The sequence below is a fragment of the Pongo abelii genome, chromosome 14 (assembly GCF_028885655.2).
Source record: "Pongo abelii isolate AG06213 chromosome 14, NHGRI_mPonAbe1-v2.0_pri, whole genome shotgun sequence".
Lineage (NCBI taxonomy): Eukaryota > Metazoa > Chordata > Mammalia > Primates > Hominidae > Pongo > Pongo abelii.
In genome coordinates this window covers 114,950,818-114,974,733 of record NC_071999.2, presented here as the reverse complement: position 1 = coordinate 114,974,733, position 23,916 = coordinate 114,950,818, and the positions used below count along the sequence as shown (strand labels likewise).

At 38.1% G+C, this 23,916-nt stretch overlaps 1 protein-coding gene across 7 annotated transcripts in view; it reads right to left on the bottom strand.

Annotated features, from left to right (window-relative positions):
- MYO16 (myosin XVI) overlaps window positions 1–23,916 on the bottom strand; it is a 717,368-nt gene that overhangs the window by 485,667 nt on the left and 207,785 nt on the right. For all 7 annotated transcript variants that reach the window (XM_054529223.2, XM_054529222.2, XM_054529219.2 and 4 more), the window contains exon 3: window positions 10,094–10,164. In XM_054529223.2, the coding sequence (XP_054385198.1) occupies window positions 10,094–10,164 (71 nt within the window). The remainder of the gene's footprint in view (window positions 1–10,093; window positions 10,165–23,916) is intronic.

Here is a 23,916-nt window from a genome sequence, read left to right as displayed (position 1 = left end):
ACGCAGAAGGTGAGTGGCACAGTATGAAAGTTCAATAAATTGATGTTAGAATGTGAGGCCCAGATCCAGTTCATTTTAGGAAATTCATATGCAAGCAATTCCTTTTCTACCCTCTTTAGCTTTGTGATAGCTCAGCGTATAATCAATAGAGATGTGACCTCCTCCTTCTGTGCCTGTCAAGATATCCTCGACCTGCACCTCAGGAATCTACATTTATATTCAGATACCTGAAGCTTGGATTTTCACTGTCTTTCACCAAACAGAGTTAACTAGATCCAGTGTTGAAAGTGATATCAGCCCCTCTCAAGTGATATAATTTTGGGAATCACATTTCAGAGGATTATGAATAATAATTTGACAGCAATAAATACTTTCTAGTCACTCTTGTCTGAAAAGATTATGATGGTGGAACATTCCTGTTATGATGTTCTTAAAATATTGTTATGTAGTAAATCTATTTCCCTAGAAAGAATTTTCTTCAAGCCAGGAAATCTTCCTCCCAATTCAGGTTGTTCTTCCTTATGTCAGCCACTTTCCGGTGACACTTTATGGCACCAAGAAAGTGACTGAACACACATTCTGTCATGCCCAGCAGAACTCCAACACCACCAGGTCCTCCACCTGCAGCCTGGAGCCAGGTCCCCAAGCTCCTGCTGTCACCTTCATTTACCTCTCAAAATGCCAAGAAGAGCTAGTTAAGGTGGGACCCAGTGCAAAATGAAAATTCGTGGCTTCTAGTTTTAAAATTATTGACAATTTCAAGATAGTGATATCAGAGGGTGAAATCAAGCATTGTACCTTTCTAAAAAGAAGGTCCCGTGTGACTATATGGGTAACCTGCCTGTGACGCCTGCCCTGAATTACCAAGCCCTTTAATCAACTAAGCTCCTAGATTCCTTCATGGCCACAGATTACTCCCCTCCATGGAATGATGCGAACCCAGCCCAATTTCCACTTCTGGAAACGTCCAGAGAACCTAAATGGAAGTCAGTTTCCCTGAAAACACCATCTCTCCTGCAGCCTTGTCCAGTGTAGGGAAACTTATTCTTCCACTGAGCACTAAAAAAGCTTGGATATCTTCTGAGCTTATCGTTGATTCTTCTGGAATCACTGAACGCTTACACTGACGTGCTTCTAAGATTTACCCAATCCTTATGTACTACCTCATCTCCCAACCTGGTCACTCTTCTCTGTCATGGAAGACTTGGGGACCATGATGACAGCCTTCTCTCCACTTAGAACACCATCAACAGAGGAAGCATTAATGACATCACTTACTCCACATAAGAGCCCCAAAATGTCATCCCTCCTGAACACCATCATCAGAGGAAGCGTTAACAATACCACTTACTCCACATAAGAACCCCAAAATGTCATCCCTCCTGGACTCCACCAATCTTTATCCACCCCTCTGGTTTGTATTAGCAAGACTGGCTTCAATCTGAAATACTAAATTCTGGCATCCCAATCTATGACTACAATACCTCATTCTGCCTCCTAAGACAAACTGAGAGAGCAAAGTGATGAGAGAGCAAGTTCTTCCTCAAAGGCTGTCCAAACCTTTGACTGAGTGGTTAGAATGTGTCAACAAATCTTTTCAACACAGCATCAGCAGTTTACAGCTTCTCTTGTACTGCACTATTTCACTCATTTGTAACTTTCTAAACAAAGGTAATGTGTCTTAATATACAAACTCAATACAATGCACATTATTGATTCACCTGAAAGTACTGAAAATCATAGGAACCAAATGACAAGCAAAGGGAACTTCGAACTTGAAATGTGTTGTCTTTTTTTTTTTTTTTTTTTTTTCCCTGTCTTGGTGTAAGGGGTGGTTTCTGGATTCTGGCCCTTCTGATTTGCTAATGAACATATCATGAATGACTCTGAAATCTATCACTTAGTAAATCAGAAAATCATTACAAATATTTACAAATCACACATCAAGTCTGAAGATTCAAATCAAATTCTGTGGTTCATACATAAGAGTTCTCTTTCACCAATTTTGAAAATGAGTGTTGGATCTATTTTAACATGACTTTTCACAAGTCTACATGTTTTACAATGCAAGCTTCCCCTTCGCTTCTCTGTAGTGGTTACGGAGCAGTCATGGCAGAGGACACTAGAGAAATAATTACTAGGAAAGCATCCAGTTTGATCCAGGGTTGTCTTCGTGAATGTCATGTGCCAGGCACAGTTCTACCAGTAAACTAAAAAAACAAAAACAAAAACAAAACTCTGAACTTTTAGGTAGCTATGGGGGAAGAAGAAGTGATGTGAGGTGCACAATTTGAATGAGATATAGTCCATGTTTTTGTCCTATGTTTATGAGTTCTCAGTAGTTCAAAGAACATTTCTATAATGAAAGTCAGAAACAGTGACAGAGAGAGAAGAAAAGTGGGGGACAAAACAGATAAATTTATATCAGTAGCAAAATAAATTTAAATTTATTGCAATTTCTCAAAATCTAACATCATTCTGGAAGTTCCATACGCTCGTTTTTATTCAACAGCAATACCGCAGACCGGCCCTTTCAGCCTGTGCTTGCGTCTCTGCAAACTCACGTCCGCTTCTCTGCCACTATGTCACATTGAAGGATCATATTCACTGTAGTGTCATCTTGAACATACTTATTTTTGCTTTTCATGATCTTGTCTGGCAAATATTATACTCCAGATTATCTCGCCATAGATAAACTACCCAGAATGCTGTGAGTTGAATCATATTTATTCTTTCTATTTGCGCTGCAGAGAGCCACAGCTTCCAGCCAATTGAACCAGACTCTAAACACTGAACCACATCCAGAAATTTTAAAATCCTAAAAACCTGTTATCCTTTTAAGTGAATGTAAACCAATCTCCTTCATCAGCAGCACTGGTTTGCTGCATTTTAAATTCTCTAGATTTTATTAGGCAACACTATATTCCAGCTGTACTTGGCAAGGTATATATAAAGGTGAATTACATAGTAACTACTCTTAAGAAATAGTGCTGTTTGATATTGTGAGGTTTATGATAAAGGGTATGCATAGCATTCTATGGAGTCACAGCAGAAGGTACCTAACAGCCTGATAGGAATTGGATAATTGAATATGGGAACACAGGAGCTAGTCTTGAAAGATCATCAGGCATTTAACAAGTGGGTGCGGCCTGGGGTGAGATATTCATATATCTGTTAGTTAAGCCTACATATTTATTGAGGAACTACTATGCACCCAGTGCTGTGCTAAGCCAGAGAGCTGATATTATAAACAAGAACTCATCTCTGGACCAACAACCTACAATTGGGGGATGATGTAGGCAGAAAGCTGAGATGGGACAGTGGTGAGCTGCTGGCCTGTCTCGGTAGAGCTCCCCAAAGTAAGAAACAGCCTGAGCGATATTGAGGAGGAATGGGATCAGCCATTTGTGGAATTATAAGCAGTTTGGTACATCTAGAGGGTAATGTAAATTATTAGGGTTGCGTAAAGAAGGACTTTCTAAGTAGGTGAGTTTCAGGCTGATAAGCAAGGAAACCCTTTCTTGCTACAAAACTCTAGTTTCTCCAGGAAAGATTTTGTTACCAGTGGCTTTGAAGGTGGATGTCTGCAAGTTTCCTTAGGGGAGCTATAATTCTATAAGAAGTCTGTGAAAAATGCCTCGTTATCTGCCTTCATCCTGTCAGGAAAGAGTTCTGATGCTTAATAATTTGAGATCCTTATTACAAAGATATAAAAACAAAATGAAACACAAAATCTAGCTGCTAACTTCACTGGGGCCTTTCTTAGATCATTTGATGCGGAGCAAATCAGGCCCGTGTGGTCTATTCCTAAAAAATGGAAAACTCATCCATTGGGTTTCTGGTAGCATTTAAAGCATCATCACAATGTGCTCTTCTGTTGCCCTTTTGCCCCCTAAGCCATGCATGCAGGGAGTCACGATAAAAATACGCCTGCAGGCAGGTCAAGGTTACGATTCTCTTCCAAGATTCAGCTGGATATTTCACTAACGATCTAAAATTCTGAACTAGGGACTTTCCAGTTATGGATGTGATGGTTCTCAAGGACCCAAAAGACATTGAATTTGAAAAAAGCCACATCCAGCCAGGATTTTGAATCTTGAATTGCACCCCTGGGGTTATGTGAAGAGTCTCTTGTTCACAGTCCGTGGCCCCTCCATTGCCTGTTTGCCAGCGCCAGGCAGCACCCTGCAGCGCTCACCCTCAGACATCAGAATCACCCAACTCGCCTGGCTGTGCCTGCTCTCTTCCCTGCCCCTGGCCTGCCTCCTGCTTCCTGCTGCTGCATCCTCCATGGGGCCTCCATTCCACATCCTCCAAGGAACATGCAGGAACAGCCCTTGTGAGGTCCTTGGAGGATGTGGAGTCGGGGCCCCATGTGGCATACCTTCCTGTGCAGAGGGGATATTGTCTTCTGCTGTGATTGCTGTTCTTGCTAGAGTCTGCCCTTGTAGCTCTTGCTCTTTTTCTTCTAGGAAAGCAAAAAAGGGGCTTGGAGTTCAATGGCCAATGTCCAGGTGGGTGAGCAGGGTCACTGGTGGACAACTTCCACACAGCAACTATTTTTGTTCTTTAACACCTAGACATTTTTAAAAATAAGATATTTCTCTAGGCATTTTCTCTAGAATCCTGATATTCTGCCTCTTTACAAAATACATTATTTTCTGCCAGGCTTTGAAGATATTAGGCTGTTGAACCACCTCTACTGTAGTAAGTTGCTAATTATCTCTGCTTCTTATAGCATCCAAGCCTTTATAGAAACTTATGGTGAAGAGCAAAGAGCAGCTCGGTTTTGGGCAGCACATTTTCTTGAGTAGCAAAATTATTAAATTATTCAAAATTTAAACTTTGAATAAAAACAGTCTTAACTACTTTTATATGTTGGTTTTATTATATGAAACACGCATGTTTCTTATTTAAAATGTTCAAGTCATTTGTAAAAGGAAACAGAAAATAATTTAAAAACCTGGTCCCCTTTGCCCAACCTGAGTACTGTTGAAAATTGCTTATCTGGTCTTCAAGATCCTCCGTTGGCTATTAAAAGGATTCTGTCTTTCTCTCTCATACATCCGATTGTGCTATATGCACTATTCTGTAACCTGCTTTGGGCATGTATAATATGTTTTGGACATAGTTTCAGATACATTATGGCTCAATATATGTATATTTTTTGAGATGGAGTCTCGCTCTGTCGCCCAGGCTGGAGTGCAGTGGCGTGATCTCAGCTCACTGCAAGCTCCACCTCCCAGGTTCACACCATTCTCTTGCCTCAGCCTCCCAAGTAGCTGGGATTACAGGTGCCCGCCACCACGCCCTGCTAATTTTTTGTATTTTTAGTAGAGACGGGGTTTCATGATGTTAGCCAGGGTGGTCTCGATCTCCTGACCTTGTGTCTGCCCGCCTCGGCCTTCCAAAGTGCTGAGATTACAGGCGTGAGTCACCGTGCCTGGCCGGCTCAATATTTTTAACAGCTACATGAATTCCACTGTTTAAATTCCTATATCTATGTTACAACTAGAATTCACTTGATCAAAGAAAGAGTATTTCTTATTTCTAATATATTTCACCTGAACTTGGCTATAGTCTGAGGCTGAGGGTTCAGTTACCATTGGGAGCGCCTTCTCAATTGCTCATTGAATAAAGGTAATAACAAAACCCTGGACAACATTTTAGCAAAACGTATGTAATACTGTTTTTTACTTCATAAACATAATTTTTTTTTTTTTGCAAAGAGTTAAATCTAAGGTTTCTTCTATACTGGCCTCATGAGACCAACTGCCTGGGATACAGACATTGTTACTTTTTGCAATTATTCCCCTTCTGTCTGTCAGAGTACCTGATACCTGCCATATGTTTAACACACACATTCAATAAATGGTGGGGTAAAAAGATTAATTCAGATGTATTTGTTGAAATTTTATTAAAAATAAGATAAAACTAAAGATGCCATATGGCCAAAACATTAAAATATGTTTCTCAAATATCTACCTTTAATAACAATTGAGTTAAACATAACTAAGTAATTTCTGCAGCTGATTCTTGATGCCCACACACGCACTCTGTCTTTCCCTCAAAGTCGCTGATCGTCTATAATTAGAGCTCAGTGCTGATGAAGCATCAGGCTCCGTAATGTGGGACGCCTAAAAGGTGAGGCAAACAGCACAGATACTCACACTTGACATTTTAGATGGCTGCATTGCCTTTTTCAGTACCTAAGACATTTTGAAACCCTGTAATTTCATCTCTCCAGCAACCTGCAATTCTTCGTTTGTTTTTATTTACTTGGTAACCCCAGGAAAAGGAGACTTCAGCACTGAGCACCTCCTCCTTCAGCTGCCATGGGGTTTCCTTATCCGTCCTCCAGATTCATCCTTCACTTTGTCTTAGTCTCACAACCTTTGCATAACAACATAAAAATACAATATCCTTGCACTGGGTTGGGAGTTAATAAATTGCTTTCCATCTACTTCATCAGTTTAACCTTCTCATTTCTTTTTCCTTCAGATGCTTCCATTTCTGAATCTTTATACTCTGTCACCTGGGCTTAGATTATACTCTGTATACTGTTACCTAGGTCTTCACCCAAAGAGACCCTTATATCCTTAGAGCTCATTCATTCATTCATTGACTATGCATTGAGTATTCACTATGCATCACATACTAAGAACAGAAAAGTATCAAGACAGCCACAGTTTTTGAGATTTCAGTCTAGCAGAGAGAAAAAAACACATATTCCATTAATTATAATCCATTGTGACAAGATCTATGGAGAAGCAAGGAGTGTATGTTATGAGACTTTGGACAAGTATTCACTATGCTTCACTTGCTAAGAAAAGTATCCAAGACAGTCACAGTTTTTGAGATTTCAGTCTAGCAGAGAGAAAAAGCCACATATTCCATTAATTATACCCCATTGTGGCAATATCTACAGAGAAGCAAGGAGTGTATGTTATGAGAGCTTGGACAAATGGGTTATTAATCCGGACCAGGAGAGTGAGAAAAGCCTTTGTAACTGATGCCCAGAAGCAGTCACAACAAAATAATTGTGGCCCCATTGTTTGCCTCCTTCACTATCATCTGCTTATCCCTCTCCAGTCCACTGCAATCAGTGGTTTATTTTTCTGTCTCCCTCAGATGACACAGTATATGCATTTTGCATCTTTTCACCCCAATATCTATCACAGTGTCAGATATTAATTAAGTAGTAACATTAATTAATTAGCTTATCTCCTTAACAAATCTACTGAGCATCTCCGAGTATCAGGCACTCTCCTGGGCATTATAATATTCATGAAAATATGACAAGTCCTGTCTCTCATGGAGCTAACATTCTAGGAAATAGAAAATAGTCACATGAACCTATGATGGGTTTGGTGACAAGTGTGCTATAAAAGATGGGAAAGAACAAGATAAAGGGATGGAAGTGGAGTTGCTTGTGAGGCATCAGTGGTGAGTTACTATACCCCATAGGGCAAGGCAAGGAGGGCTGCTCCTTTAGATCACGTTGAGCAGAGACCCACAGCAAGTCAGCAAGCGAGCCATGTACATCTGAGAGGCATGTGCTGGGTGGAAACTCAGCAACAGCACACGGAGCAGGAGCATGGGCCAGTGCTGAAGGAGCAGCAAGGTGGCCAGTGTCAGCAGAGCAGAGCGCAGAGGGAAAGTGACTGGAGAAGTTGCAATGGCTGTGGGCTGGGGCTTGACACAGATCACAGTGTGGCCATAGGCAGGACTTTGGCTTTTATTTATGAGAGAAGGAAAGTTGTTGGAGCATTTCAGATACAGAAGTGACATGACCTGGCTATGAATGGGAAACAGTATAGTGTAGGCAAAGATGGAACCTGGGAGAAGAGTGAGAAAGCTATTTATCCAGAAAAGAGGGATGGTGGTTTAAAACTGACTGGCAGCTGTCGAGGGGATGAGAGATGGTGGTGTTGTGGCTTTATTTCAAAGATCAAGAAAGCAACTGCTGATTTGTTGATTGGGAGCATAGTGATGTATGTGTTCATTAAAAGTCAGATACTATCTATATCTATAACTATATATAGATATATATTTGTTAGGGACAAAAATAAAGTAAAAGTCAACAAGTATTTGATTTGGTGGTCTTTACAACTAATTTAAAGATAGGAACTTAATTTTGAAAAATATAAAAATTAACATCAATCTAATCTCTCTCTCTCTCTCTCTCTCTATATATATATATATACACACACACACACAGACACACACACGTGAAGAAGTGACAGTCTATCCCTGTCCCCTGTGCCCCTTGTTTCCCTTCCCTCTCCTCTTCCTTCTCCTTTCCTTCCTCTTTCTCTCTCACACATAAATACACAGAAATAACACTTTCCTAGTAAACAGTAACAATGACTTGCACTGATTTGTTCATGGAAGAGGTCTGTTTTCTACTGGGACGTGCAAACATGCTGATAACTAGACCTCCTGAAAAACAGGCTTATGGGCCGGGTGTGGTGGCTCATGCCTGTAATCCCAGCACTTTGGGAGGCTGAGGCGGATGGATCATGAGGTCAGGAGATCGAGACCATCCTAGTGAACATGGTGAAACCCCATCTCTACTAAAAATACAAAAAATTAGCTGGGTGTGGTGGTGGGCGCCTGTAGTCCCAGCTACTCAGGAGGCTGAGGCAGGAGAATGGCGTGAACCCAGGAGGCGGAGCTTGCAGTGAGCCGAGACTGCTCCACTGCACTTCAGCCTGGGCGACAGAGTGAGACTCTGTCTCAACAACAACAACAACAACAAAAACAAACAAAAAAACAGGCTTATGATATTTGCCATGAAGAGAATATTAATCTATGGAAGACTCTTAGAAGAATGTGCCTAGTCTAGGATTGCTTAAAATTAAACCTAGGATCTAGGGACTAATGAGGCATGGCTCCTTGAAAATATCATGGAAGCCATATAAGGATCTGAGTGTAAAACAGAGATGTTTCATAACCAAAACATTCCAGAGAAGGAAAATGTTACCTTGAAATCTCTCTTTGTATCTATTTCCAGTGCTAGAGAGAAAACGCCTATATTCTTTGGCAAACTGTCTTGTATCACAATATTCTCTGTTCTTTTTCTGTTCTGCTGACTGTATAATAACTTGCATTCCAGATCTCTTGAGCTTTTGGTATACACCAGTTTCTCTTTCATGCAGTTTTTCCCCAATGTTGGCCATAAATTAGAATAACCTGGGAAGTCTTAACAATTCCCAGCGGTCAAGCTACATCCCAGAAAAAATAAGTAAGAATCTTTGTGGGTTCAACTCAGGCTGGGAGTCAGGTGTCCGTATTTTAATAACACCCACGTGATTCCCAGGTGCAATCAAGGTTGAAAATTTATGTGACGTTAAGGAGCTTCTGGAAGTTAAGGGCATGACCCCCTCTACTACAGTTTGCTATAATGTGAAGAAATACAGTATTATTTTTTGTCTTGAGAGATAATCATAAATTAGATTGTATCTTACATTAATTTCCACATTTTTCAAAATTAAGTTTCTATCTTTAAATTGGTCGTAAAGACCATCAAATCGAATACTTGTTGACTTTTATTTTTGCCCCAAACAGAACCAGCAAAAATTTCTTGCACACAAACCTAATATATTTTAAATGTAGTTATTTATAATATAATATTTTTAAATTTAGTTATTTATTTGTTTATTCACTTACCCCCTACTTTGTTTCTAAAATACGACAAGGCAGGCTGTATTTGCATTTATAAGAGCTGGATCATGAGCAAAGTATAGTAAAATTTCATTAGAGGAATAAGGACAACTTGTAGGAAAAAAGAAAGGATGATTGCCTAATACTGTATAATTGATACAATATTTTACTTGTTTTGAATGCTATTAGTTTTTAAAAGTGATTTCTTTAGGGTAGAAACTCTAACTTCATTGATTAAAGATTATTTACAAATTTCAATACAGTAATTAATAATAATTTCAGCTTATCATCCAAGCCTGTTAATTAGAAACACATCATCTTTCTGATCATCATCTGTGAGATGTACATTTCGTTCCTGGGTTTGAACCTGCAATGTACTCTCCCCCGGGTGTCCCCATGCACTGGCACTGATTGTCGCGGTTCTTACCAGATGGAGCAGGGACCCTCCCGAGGAGACAAGGGTGTGGGGGTCTGCACCCTCCTTCAGGAGCCGAAGCACTGAAAACAACAGAGAGGAGAATGGAGTTACAGAGAGTCCTTCTTCCACGTGTGGAACCAAATGTGTAGCCTTTTGTTAATATCTAAAATGCAAACAGTTGTGAAAACCGAAGAATACGGCTTCTGTGCCACCTGACCCTATTTTATTACGATGATTGGTGGTGTTTCTCATCATCTTCAAACTTATTCCGTGGTTGGGCAACATAATTTCCTATTACAACCATGCAAATTAATGAGAAAGTGAAACAGATTTTTTAAAGCTTACTGTTTCAAAGTGTCTTGTGTATGCATCCATTGTAGAACAAAAAAGCAAAATGAAAGAAATTACTACATTAGGTTCACATGGGCATTAGGTCACTGAATTTTTATTTTTATTTTTTAATTCATTAAGGCCCATTGGTTTAAAGCAATAAAAGTTTACTTTTGCACATTAACCTTCCACTGGTGCCATTAGCCCTTGGCAATGTTTCCACCATTCTCACAAAGCACTTCAGAATAAAGCCACACATATCCAAATTAGTAAGTCAAATACATCAAACTATATACCAATTACTAGAATAAATTCACAGTTGAAAGGTGACCTGTATTTCCATTTGAACAGCAAAGGTGAATTCATTAGTACACAGAATGCCACAGAGTATTAAGAGATTGATTGATTGTGTTCCATTCTCTGCTACTTAAAATGAAGCTATAAGAAAAGCCTCATAGAAAGGTTCTTCAGTCCCCCAAGGCACTATAATGGTTTCCACTACTAATAGAAATATCATACTTTTAATAAAATAGAATGAATGCATTTTCCACACACACAAAATTAAAGCAAGTTACTCTTTTATTTCATTATTACACAGAACTGTACAAATGGCTCAGGTTCAAACTCATACCTCACTGAGGCAGTATACTGTCTTCCCATTAACTTTATCTGTAACATGAAATGTTGCCTGAAGGGGCCTTCTTTCCTATGGCACTCCCATTCTTTTATGTGTTCCAATGTCTAGTCTCTGACTATCTTCCCCAAATCTCACTGCATATCACAGAAGGCAGCATGAGTCTTGGCAGACATCGTGACTATGCGAAGCTTCCTTTCCAGGAAGGCCAAGCTCTTTGACGGTGGGTGCAGTGGGTGTGATGAGGGAGACAGGCCTCCACCTGTGAGCGAGGTCAGCCTGCCCTGCCCCGTGCATCCTGGCCACCCTTTCCTTACATCAGCACACCCTTGGAGCACATCCAGGAAGAAGTTCCTAAATAGAAGCATGTTCATATCTACTCATTGCCAAAGGACTTTCCTTTGATGATGTTCTTTCTGCAATCAAGGATTTAATTATTTTCATAACCTAGAATCTGCTAACATTGAGTAGTGTGTTACAAAAACATTCTCAAAAGTGGCAAACTTGTAGTATCAGCTGTAACCTGACAGCCCGTGTCGTATTCATTTGCCAACTGGGTTATCTTCTTTCTCTGCTGTTACAAGAAGTCGAGGAGACCAAGGCCATTTTTCTCTTGTTCTTCACTGTATTTCTAAGAAAGGTCCTGTTTCGTGGTATGGAGATGCTCTTCCTCCCGCCCTTTCTCTGCCTCTCTCTCTCTATATATATAGAGTAAATGAAGGCACCTCTTGCAAACTCATGTACTCACCACTCTTAGTGTTTAAAATCCCTTTCATGAGAATAGAAAGTTCATTTCATACATTTGCCAATGGTTTCCTCAGATGATAGACAGCACTTTTACTCTAGTACTTATTCTTTTAGCAAATGAAATTATCCAGCATGAATTAACTAATATTGACTTTTTATATTCTGCAAAGAAATAGCATAAGTGTGATCTCACTACAAAGATAGTGTGAAGCAGATTGTATCATGTTATAATATTAGTGAAATGCAATCAGATTTTTATGCAGAGTCCATTATGCAGACACACAGTGAATTATACATAATAGAAATCAGTGATCCATATTCTTTGGGTTTAGGGTTACACAGGTTTCAGCATGAGACCTGGAAAGCTACTAAACTTTATGTCTCAGTTTTTTGTCAGTAAAACAATGGACAGTTGTACTCACTTCATGGGGGTTTGTGAGAATTTAATGAGACAACATATGCAGCATGCTTCAGGCACTTCTTAAGGATCAATAAATGACTGGAATGACTATGTGCAATAAAACCCCATAATAATATATCATAGAATCCACACTTTAAGATCTATTCTGAATGTTTTCCAAACTTTCTGGTTACTAAATGTTGAATTTAAGTGCAGAATATATGTGAGCAAATTTAGCATATTAACCTGGAGGATGAGTGTATAATTTATCAAACAAAAGTAGAACAAAGGGGGGAAATATACAAGGCAAAGGAGAATGCTGAGCATGAAGAAAGTGAATCTTTATTACTTTTGCTTTAAATACAATCTACTGCATTGTAAGTTCATGTCATTTAATTATTAATATAGGTACTATTTAACTGTTTCACAACCAACTCACAAAATTCCTGGAATTTTACCAGTCGGCTTTTATAAGCTGGCAAGGGGAAGCTCCAGATCACTACAGTGGACAATCATGAAACTCATAGAGAACATTGCCCAGGAATGCCCAGGAATGAGAGCAGGGCTACACTCAAGCTCTCTGAAGGTCCTTTTCATCACAGGGAAACAGGCTAGGAAGACAGGCTTCTTCCTCCATCCAGCCAGGCATCATCCTAGTGAGAAAAGGGCAATCTGTGTTTTGTTTGTCCTAAATAGGACAGTTTTTTTGAGAGGGCTCTTTGCATGATCAAGATGGAATCATATCAGAACCACAGACTCGATATTAACTGGCTTGCCCATCATTACCATGAGTAAGGACTCAAGAAAAAGACAAAATCAACTACTGGCCAAATAGAGAAATAGGTTATTCTTTGCATATAAAGATAGTAGTGTGAACTAAATTCTATGACTCTGCTAAGGGTTAAAAACTGGAATTGTAAGGGACCTAAATGTGAAGATATAATGAAGAAACTATCATTTGTGTAATAATTAGTTTATAATAACTTTGAGAAGAAAATTATGAAACGAATACAGGTTGAACATCTTTGGTGTAACCCTGTACTAAGTACCTTACATGTAAGAATTACTTTAATTCTCTCCACACCTCTATAATACAGACACTATAATCGTCACTCTTTCTTTTACTAATAAGGAAGCTGAGGATCTGTTATATTACATGGTTCCCTGAAGCTGTAGGTACATGATGGAGCTAGAACTCAAGTGTAGCGACAGGACTCCAGTGATTGTGCCCTTAACCCCAAACAGCATCAGAGAGCAAAACTTCAAAATCACAGCCGGGATCAAGATCCATTTTATTGGCTTCGGAATTACTAATTGTTGGGAAATTACCCAAATTTCTGTTAAAATACTTTATCCAAAAAGGTACGGGTTCATAGCAACCTTGTAATAACATGATTGGAGCGGCCAGTCAAGTGAAACGGCAGCACCACTCTGAATCTTTCTGTTATGACAAAATCGGCAAGGAAACAGCCTAAGGGAAACAGCCATCTGGGGACCAAATAGAATAACGAAGCGCAGGCTTCCTTTTATAGTGTTGCCGCTTGGAAGGGATTCAGCATTTATTGTATATTTGTGGCTTCATCATCAAGCTGCAGCAGAACTCCATCGAGATGCCTGTTGGAGGGGGTGGGGGGGCATGATTTGATATTTAAAAAGAAACATTCATTCTCCAAATTTTCAGCCATTAGGGTAAAAAAATGGACTATAATATATCATAAAATTTGCTAAGTGGCTTTAATAGACTACACAGCTGGTTCCCACCATCACCAACAATAACCAATCACAATAGTCCACCTGGTTGTCAGCATTTATTTTGTGTTTCTAGATACTGTATTGCAACCATTTATCTGTAAGGTCTTTGGAGACCCCATTAGCTAGTGTGGACATGTGACTGCATAGCATTCTATACCTACTCTCACACAATCTCCACCACAGCGGCTCTTGTATTCACAAAGGTGCTACATTTAACATCAACAGAGGAAAGGAAGATAAAACTAAGCATACCTGCGTTCTCAATTCTGTTCCTGTTATAAGCCCTGCAGAAGATAGTTTCCAGACAGAGGGAATGACAATCATAGGTAGTAAGAAGTTAGCAATTGGTAAACCTGGTTAGAGGGTATGTGGGAGTTCTTGTGTTACCTGGGAAGGTTTTCTGTAAGTTTGATTTTATTTCTAAATAAAGAAGTTACAATGAATAACAACAGAGTATCAAGCTAGTGTCATTTTTTTCCTCCTGAAATGATAATGAAAACATCAATGTGAAGACTTCTAAAAAAGTATACCTGAGAATTTCCATACAGTTGATAGTCCTTTGAGAAAGCCTTTGAAAATTGTATCTTATCTCATTAACATGTCAATCAAGAAGAGAAGCAAGAAGCAGGAATACAGAAATTATGTTATCAACACCACAGAAACGTCTATTTGCACAGCAATGCTGCTGAAATACAGATTTCCTTTCCTAAGTAGAGCTCAAACTTTAGGATGTATAAGAATAACTTGAAGATTTTATTAAGATGAATGTTCCTAGTTCCGGGCTTCTCAATCTGTTTTTTATTATCACCCCCTCACCCTCTGTGAAACTGTGATAATACACACAGGCTGGGATATCTGATTATGGAATGTGGCCGGATGGAGGGTCACAAAACCATTGCTTTAGCTAAGAGTTTTGTCCTCCAAAATCCCATTTTTGCACCTTTGGGAGCTATTTCTGCCCCCATCAGAATCAGGCCCTAGTGCCATCTCTTCAATCCTTTGATTTAGGGACTTTGTTGTGGGATCTAAAATTGTGTTTTTAAAAAAACACATGCACACACACTGCAGGAGATTCTGGTGCAGATGGTCCCTTAAAGACATTCTGAGAAAAACTGCTAAGATTTTACAATCTCAGGAAATTACCTCTGAATGCCTCATTTGGAAGAGACAGAATTAGTAAGTGGCAAAGGCTTGATAGAAGATCCTTTCCCATTAATTTGCCATTGAGACTTTGGCCCCTAGTGCCACATGTCCCACAGGATCCCTCAGGACACACAATATTCTCAATACACGCATATTAAGCTAGACCTCCCTTACGTGGATCCGGAGTAATCAGGGTGAGCTCACAGGAGGTGCTCATGCTGCAGTGGATGGGAAGGCCTCCAGTCAGAGACTGAGTCTGGACAATGACCCTCGACCCTCACTACGCTTTAGATCCTTACCCAAACTTCATAAAGATACAAATTGTTCTGTCACCAGGTTATTAAATTCAGGCAGTCAAAGATGTGTCCATTGATCCCTATGTTCCTTGATGTCATTGATTGATCCCTATGTCATTGATCCCTATGTTCCATTGATCCCTATGTTCCATTGATCCCTATGTTCCATGGATCCCTATGTTCCATTGATCCCTATGTTCCTATAATACTGAGAAGCACAGACAGCCATGGGAATCAGCATCCCAGGACTGTTTAGCTTGTTTCCGTCCAGCCTGCAAACAATAGGGTCATGATAAGAGGGTCTAGCCAGGTTGTTGGGGCTTTGGTGGGCTCTGCCTGAAGTCTTTATTCAAGTGAGCTACTCAATCATACCTTACGTGGCTGCTTCTGATTTGACTCATATCCACATGCACTCACAGGATGCTCAAGACTGCTACCAGCCACCCTCCTGGACAAGGAGACCCATGAGGGCTGGGCATGAAGTCAAGGCTGCATTAGGTTCCAGCCTTGGCAAGGGAAGTATGGGCCAATTAGCTTGAAGCACCCTGGAATCAAGCAGTAGCTGAGACCCACCTTAGCCCCAGAGACCTCACAGTCTTCAACCAGTTAAAATTCATTTCATGTCACTTTGGCCATGGTTTTCAGATTTCTTTTTTCCCACTCAACTTGATCAAAACTGGACCTGACTAAATCCTGAAGACTGTAAGCCAAATCCAAAGTCTTCGTGGCCAGGTTGACCGAGATTCTCCAATCCCAATCCAGTGTGCAGTTATGACAAATGAAACAAATTTTTAGTGAGCATCCTTTATGTATTAATAGTTAACACTATCCCAAGAGGTGCAGATGTACAGAGAAGACATAGAAAACAATCTTACCTTCATAGAGTGTATAATCTAGTTGGCACTGGTACTGGAGAAGACAGAGGACAAAAGGGATCACAATCACATATTAGAAGGATTTGCAGTGCTTCTTGAATCACCGGCTAAATATCTTGAATTTGTTCTGAAAACTGAATTACCATTTTTCCCTTCAAATGTTACTTGTAACCCATTTCATTCCTTCTCCTCAAGGATCACACTGAGATATATGTCCAGCATTATCATCCTGTTCCTTATATCTCTTAGGCCTTTCTTTGCTTTCTCTCAATATATTATCCTGGATATTTTCTACTGCCCTGCCACAATATGAAATCCTTTTCAGCCATGTACAATCAACCGTTCAGCCCATCAATTCAATTTTAATTTGTCACATTATTTTGTAGTCCTACACTTTCCATTTGATACTTTCATATAGATTTTAATTACCTGGTAGAAGGTTTTATCATTATTTCTTGTACATGTTGGTTGGAGTTATTATGAAATCAAATCTGATAACTATATCATGTGCATCAGCTATAAGTCAGTTTCAATTTTCTATGGTTTCTCTTGATCTTATATTTCAGTATGCCTGTAGTTACTGATATTAATATTATTTGATTGGTCATATAGAGTGTGTTAGGCTGTACTCCTTCCTGTTCACATTTTTTAAAAGCATTTATGAAAACTAGTATTAATTCTTCTTTAATCATTTGGAAGAAATCCTCCATGAAGCCATGTGTGCCTGGGTTTTCCTTTGGGAAAGATTTTATTAATTAAATCTATTCGATATAAGCCTATCATGATTTGTGTCTTTCTAGGAATTTTTTCATTTCATGTGGGTTATCTAACTTTTTGGCATATAATTTTACTAGTATTACCTTTTAACCCATTTTAAGTTTGATTCTAATATACAGTATACTTCCCTTTTCTCTGGGGGATACTATCCAAGATCTCCAGTGTATGCCTGAAACTGCAGATAGAATGAAATTTTATATATGCTATGATTTTCCTATACACACACACTTATGGTAAAACTTAATTGATAAATTAGGCACAGCAAAAGATTAACAACAATAATACAATAGAACAATTATAACAATATACTGTAATAAAAGTTATATGAATGTGGTCTCTTTCTCTCTTCAAAATATCTTATTGTATTGTACTCTTATTCTTCTTGTGATGATGTGAGATAATAAAATGCCTTTATGACAAGATGACATAGACACTGCAATGTTGCATTAGGCTACAAGTGACCTTCTGATGATAGGTCGGAAAAGGCTCCTGTGTTCCAGGTGATCCCGGATCACTGAGCCATGATGATGTCAATGGTTAGAAGACAAGAGCAGACGATGTTGATGATTAACATGCAGGTAGTGTACACAGTGTATATGCTGGACAAAGAGTTGATTCATGTCCCAGATGGAATGGAGTGAGATGGCACAGGGTTTCACTATGCTATTCAGAATGTTGTGCAATTTAAACTTTTTGGAATTATTTATTTCTGGAATTTTCTATTTTTTATTTTTGGATCAGGATTGATCATAGGTACCTAAAACCACGGAAATCAAAATCATGGGTAAGGGGGCACTATTGTATCCTCTTTCATTCCTGATTTTAGTAATTTTTCTTTTGGTTTGGTCCGTTTTTGTTTTTTGTTTTTTTTGTCAGTTTAGCTAAGGTTTTTCATTGTGTTGATCTTTTCAAAGAGCCAAGTTTTGGTTTTATTGATTTCTCTATGGTTTTCCTCTATATTTCTTTTATTTCTACTCAAACCTTTATTGTATCATTCCTTTTATTGGCTTTGGATATTGTTTACTATGCTTTTTTCATTTTTGAATATAAAAAGTTAGGTTAATTTAAGATACTTTTATGTATTTAAATACAGGCATTTATTACTATGGACCTTGGGTGATTAGGTTGTGTCAATGTAGGTTTATAAATTGTAAAACGTGTACCATTCAGGTGGGGGAGATTACAGGGGAGGCTACCCATGTGTCAGAGCAGAGGCTATATGGAAAATCTCTGTATCTTCCCCTTAATTTTGCTGTGAATCTAAAGCTTTTCTTAAAAACGAAATTCGTTTTTAAAATATATTTTTATTATATTTTAAGTTCTTGGGTACACGTGCACAACGTGCAGGTTTGTTACATATGTATACGTGTGCCATGTTGGTGTGCTGCACCCATTAACTCATCATGGAAACCATCATTCTCAGCAAAAACGAAATTCATAAAGAAAGATGAGTGTTTATAGCTATAAAATTCTCTTTAAGAACTGCTTTAGTTATACCTTACATCTTTTAGTATGTAGTATTTTCATTTCATTTATCTAGCATTATTTTATAATATCTATTGTGATTTATTTTTTGATACGTTGGTTATTTAGGAGTATTCTGGTTAATGTAGTAGTTTGCTGGGGCTACCATAACAAGATACCTCGGATGGACAGTTTACACAATGGAAATTTATTTTCTCATAGTTCTGGGAACTAGAAGTCCAAGATTAAGGTGTTGGCAGTTTGATTTCCTCTGAGGCCTCTCTTCTTGGCTTGTGGATGGCTGCCTTCTCACTGTGTCATCACTGTGTCCTCACATGTGAGTCTCTGATGGCACACACTGTGCGTGTCCAAACTTGTTCTTCTTAAAACACCAGTCAGATTAGATTTGAGCCCACCCTAATGACCTCTTTTTAACTTATTGGCCTCCTTAAATGCCCTGTTCCCAAATACAGTCACATTCTGAGTTACTGGGGGCTAAGGGTTTAAACATATGAATTGAGGGGAGGGGACAGGGAAGGACAACATTTAGCCCATAATAGATAATTTTTGTATATTTGTGAATTTTATAACATTCCATCTATTAAGTATTTTTATTTTCATTCCATTATGGTGAGAGAACATACTTTGTAATATTTTAATTCTTTTAAAATTTATTGACACTTGTTTTATGGCTTTGCATGTGGTCTGTCCTGGAGAATGTTTCATGCACCCTTCAGAAGAAGGAGTGTTCTGCTGTTGTGGAAGAGTGTGTTTGATAAATTTCTGCTGTATATGGTTGTTCAAGTCTTCTTTTTCCTGTTGAACTTTTGTGTAGCTCCATCCATTGCTGTGAAAGGTACTGAAATATTCAAATATCTATGAATGCTCTATTTTTCCTTTTAATTCTCTCAGTTTTGCTTCATGTATTTTGGAACCCTGTTGTTAGGCACATATATATTTACAATTTGTATGTCTTCATGATGGAATAATTCCTTTATCACTATATAATGTCCTTATTTTTTCTTTAATAACAATTTTTACATTAAAGTTGAGTTACCTGATATTAACATATGTACTCTAGCTCTTTTTGGGTTACTTTTTGAATGGTATATGATTTCCCATGTTTGACTTTCAACCAGTTTGTGTCTTTGAATCCAATAGATGTCTCTTACAGGCAAAATATAGCTGGATGACTTTTTAATCAATTCTGCTAATCTCTGCCTTTTGAGTATTAAATCCATTTATATTAATGCAATTACTGATAAAGTAGGATTTATGCCCACCATTTTGCTTTTTGTTTGTTATGTGTATTATACCTGTTTCATTCTTCTAAGCCCCCATTGCTGCCTTCTTTTGTGTAAACAGGTACTAATTTACATGTCATTTTGATTCTCAAGCATTTATTTTCATATATTATTTATTTTCTCATAATTTCCCTAGGGATTACAATTAATATACTAATTTATAATAATTTAGTTCATATTAATGTCAACTAAATTTCAAGAGTGTACAAAAACTTTGCTCTTATATAGCCAGCTGTGCCCTCTACCACTACTACCTGTCTAACTTTGGGTCATTATGTTTAAACAAATTACATCTTTATGCATTGTGTGCTCATTTATAACAGACATATTCATTTATTTCTGTAATTATGTTTTAAATATAGTTAAAAATTAGAGTAACAAAAATAGGCAATACTGTTTTTTTATATTTACTTATGTGTTTAACTTCCAAGTGCTGTTTATCTTTTATGTGAATTGAAGTCTAATGTCTTTCATTTCAGCCTGAAAGATTCCCTTTGCTATTTCATGAAGGGCAGATCTGTTGGTAAAAAATTCACTTAGTTTTTGTTTGCAATGAATGTCCTAATATTCCTCCATTTTTGAAAAGTTATTTTCATGGATATAGAATTCTTGGCTGGCAGTCTTCCTTTTTAGCACTTTGAATTTGTCATCTTTCTGCATTTTGGCTTCCATGGTTTCTGATTGGAAGTCAGCTGTTAATCTTCTTGAGGAACCCTTGTACATGAAGCATAACTTCTGTATTTATGCTTTCAAGATATTTTTTGCCTTTGGCTTTTCACAGTTAGATTATGTTGTGTCTAGGTATGGATCTGTTTCAGTTTATCTGACCTGGAATTTGAGAAGTTTCTTAGATGTGTAGATTAATATTTTCCACCAAATTCAGCAAGTAGCAAGTTTTCACCAATTAGTACCTCCAATATTCTTTCTGCCTTGTCTTTCTCCTCTCATCTGTGACTCCATTATGTACATTGGTACACTTGATGGTGCTCTACAGGCCCCTGAGGCTGTGCTCATTTTTCTTCATTTTTTTTTCTTCTCTACCTCAGACTGGATCATCTTAATTGATCTATCTTTAAATTCACTGCTTGTTTTGCCAGCTTAAATACACTTTATTTCTGCTAATGTATATTTAATTTTAGTTACTGTGCTTTTCAACTTCAGAATTTCTATTTGTTTGTTTTTATAATTGTTCTTCTCTATGTGGGGAGATACCACTTTCATACTTTAGCGATTTAGACATAATTTTCTTTAGTTATTTGAACATTTTTATGATCGTTTATTTAAAATCCCTCTCCAGTAAATCTAACATCTGGGCTCTCTCAGACACAGATTCTGTTGACTACTTTTTTCTCTCTCTGTGGAACACAATTTCTTGTTTATTTGAATATCTCATAATTTCTTGTTGACAACTATGTTTTTTAGTTTGGTTTATGCTGCTATAACAGAATGCACAGACTGGTTAATTTATTTTTCAAAATGGTAGTTTATTTTCTAACTGTTCTATATCCTGAGAAGTCCAAAATCAAGGGTCCAGCATATTGTGAGAACTTTCTTGCTGGGTCATCCAATGGTGTAAGGTAGGAAGAAGGGGAGGGCAAAAGGGACCAAACTTATCCTTTTAAAAGGGAGCCACTCCCACAATAACAAACCTACTCCAGTGATAACAGCATTAAACCACTCATGAGGGCAGAGTCCTCCTGGCCTAATCACCTCTTATTACTATTACAATGGCAATTAAATTTTAACATGAGTTTGCAGGGGGGTGACAAACATTCCAAACATAGCACTAAACATGATAAATAATAAAATGTGGAGACTTTGAAAATCTGATTCCCTCTCCGCTCCTGGGTAGATTGCTGTTTCTGCTTGTAATTGTTGTTTGTTTCATTATTTTTCGTAACTAAATCTGCAATGTCTATATTATGTGTCATGTGTAGCCACTGAAATCTCTGCTCATTTATTGTAGTAGTCAATGAGTAAACATATTTTCTTAAATGGCTTGAAACAATAAACCTCTCAGCCTTCGCTTAGGAGCTGGGCTTCTATGCTGGGACATTCCTGTGGTGCTCTTGGAGACAGTTTACACCTTTTCCTTAGTCTGCGCTTCCTACTTGTGCAAAGCTTTAAGGTCAGTCCTAGGAGAGAAACTGGGGTCTTCCCAGGTATCTTATGAGCATACCCACAGCTCTGAACATGTGCATAGTCTTCTAGTTCCTGAGGAACACATTGCAGTTTTTCGAAGCACTCTATGGACCTCTCATTTTCCAGGTTTTCCTTCTAAGTGTTTTTGGCCAGCTTCCTGTTTGTACCAATTGTTGCAATGCTAAAGGGTTCCTGCTGGTTGTTTTCTACAAATGCCCCAGGGAAAAGGTTTGTAGTGAGCTTTTTCTGAGTCACTTTATATAAAAACAAATCTTGTGAGTGGAAGTTGCCAGATATGTCAAATGATAATTCTCTTAAGAATGGTGTTTTTGAAGGAGATCCAAACTCCAGTCTGCAGCCACCAGTGGCTCCGAGGCTGCTGGTTTTCGTGGCTGCCAAGATTGCAAGGCTGCTGGGTTTTAGGGCTATTATAGAGCTGGGGAAGAGAGGATGTGGCTACAATAGTCAAAGGACCACAAAACACTGCTCTTGCCGAAGTTCAACCATTTGTTCCTGAATAAATCCTTCTTCTTCCTTTTTTTTTTTTTGAGACAGAGTTTCGCTCTTGTTGCCCAAGCTGCGGTGCAATGGCTCAATCTCAGCTCACTGCAACCTCTGCCTCCCAGGTTCAAGAGATTCTCCTGCCTCAGCCTCCGAGTAGCTGGGATTACAGGAGTCTACCACCACGCCCGGCTAATTTTTGTAGTTTTAGTAGAGAAAGGATTTCACCATGTTGGCCAGGCTGGTCTCAAACTCCTGACCTCAAGTGATCCACCCACCTCAGCCTCCCAAAGTGCTGGGATTATAGGCATGAGCCACCACGCCCGGCCTATAAATGCTTCTTAGATTGTTGGAAGCCTTTGATTAATCTTCAAAGTCCTGAAAAAGTTGATAGTGCCAGTGTTCTCAGTGCTTTATGAAGGACAAATTTTTCAGTGGTCGTCTCTCTGTAACTCCAGGAGCAGTCTCCCCCATTATCTTAAAAACTGACAGAAGAGTCCCTAAAAATATGTATCTCTCATTGAGAAGAAGAAATTAGCTAACATTAGATTGATAGTACTAATTACTATTTTTTGCTAAAGATGAAATTTCCAAGTTTCTGTAAGATGGAAAAAATATTCAAAAGGCTATTGTCAAACTTACATGTTCTACAGAACTTTTAACATATCCAATTGTGGTACAAATTGTCTGGCGGGAATCAGGAATGGTCTGCTTACCAAAACCAGTCATATAAGTCATTGACTCTATATATTCCAGAACAGATGTAAAGTGACAGTATTATAACATCATAAACTTGATAGCATATTTCCTTAGCTCTTAATGTAGAAGTAGTAAATCCAGGATGCATGCAATATAAATACATGCTTCCCTTCTTATTTTCTCTATATATAATTCTCTGACAATTTATGTTATGTAAGTTTAAAATGCTCTTTTTTATGCCAAATTTTAGAAATAAACAGTTTCAAAAAATGACTCACTTTTACAAATAAACAAAAAGAACTGATATAACTACTAATCTGGAATTTTGTTTGTATCTTGAGATAATAAAAACAAAAATAAAGAACACCATGCCAATATCTGTGGAAGTTATTAAAATGTGAGTAAAATGTTATTTGTAATAGCTATATATACATATGTAATAACTATATACACATAATACATATATGTGTATATATGTAATAACAATATATACATATAACTATATATATAACTATATATACATGTGTGTATATATATAGTATATATGGTATACATATGCATATATGTAATAACTGTATATGTATATATACAGTTATTACTATATATATATATAGAGAGAGAGAGAGAGAGAGAGAGAGACAGAGAGTCTTTTAAAAGCAAGTCAAGTGGGAGAGAAATATCTCAGTATGTCACTGCCCACTCCTTAAAGCTAACCTGGGAATCAAAAGGGCTGTATCACAGTGCTGTTTGTGGCACTTATTATGCTCT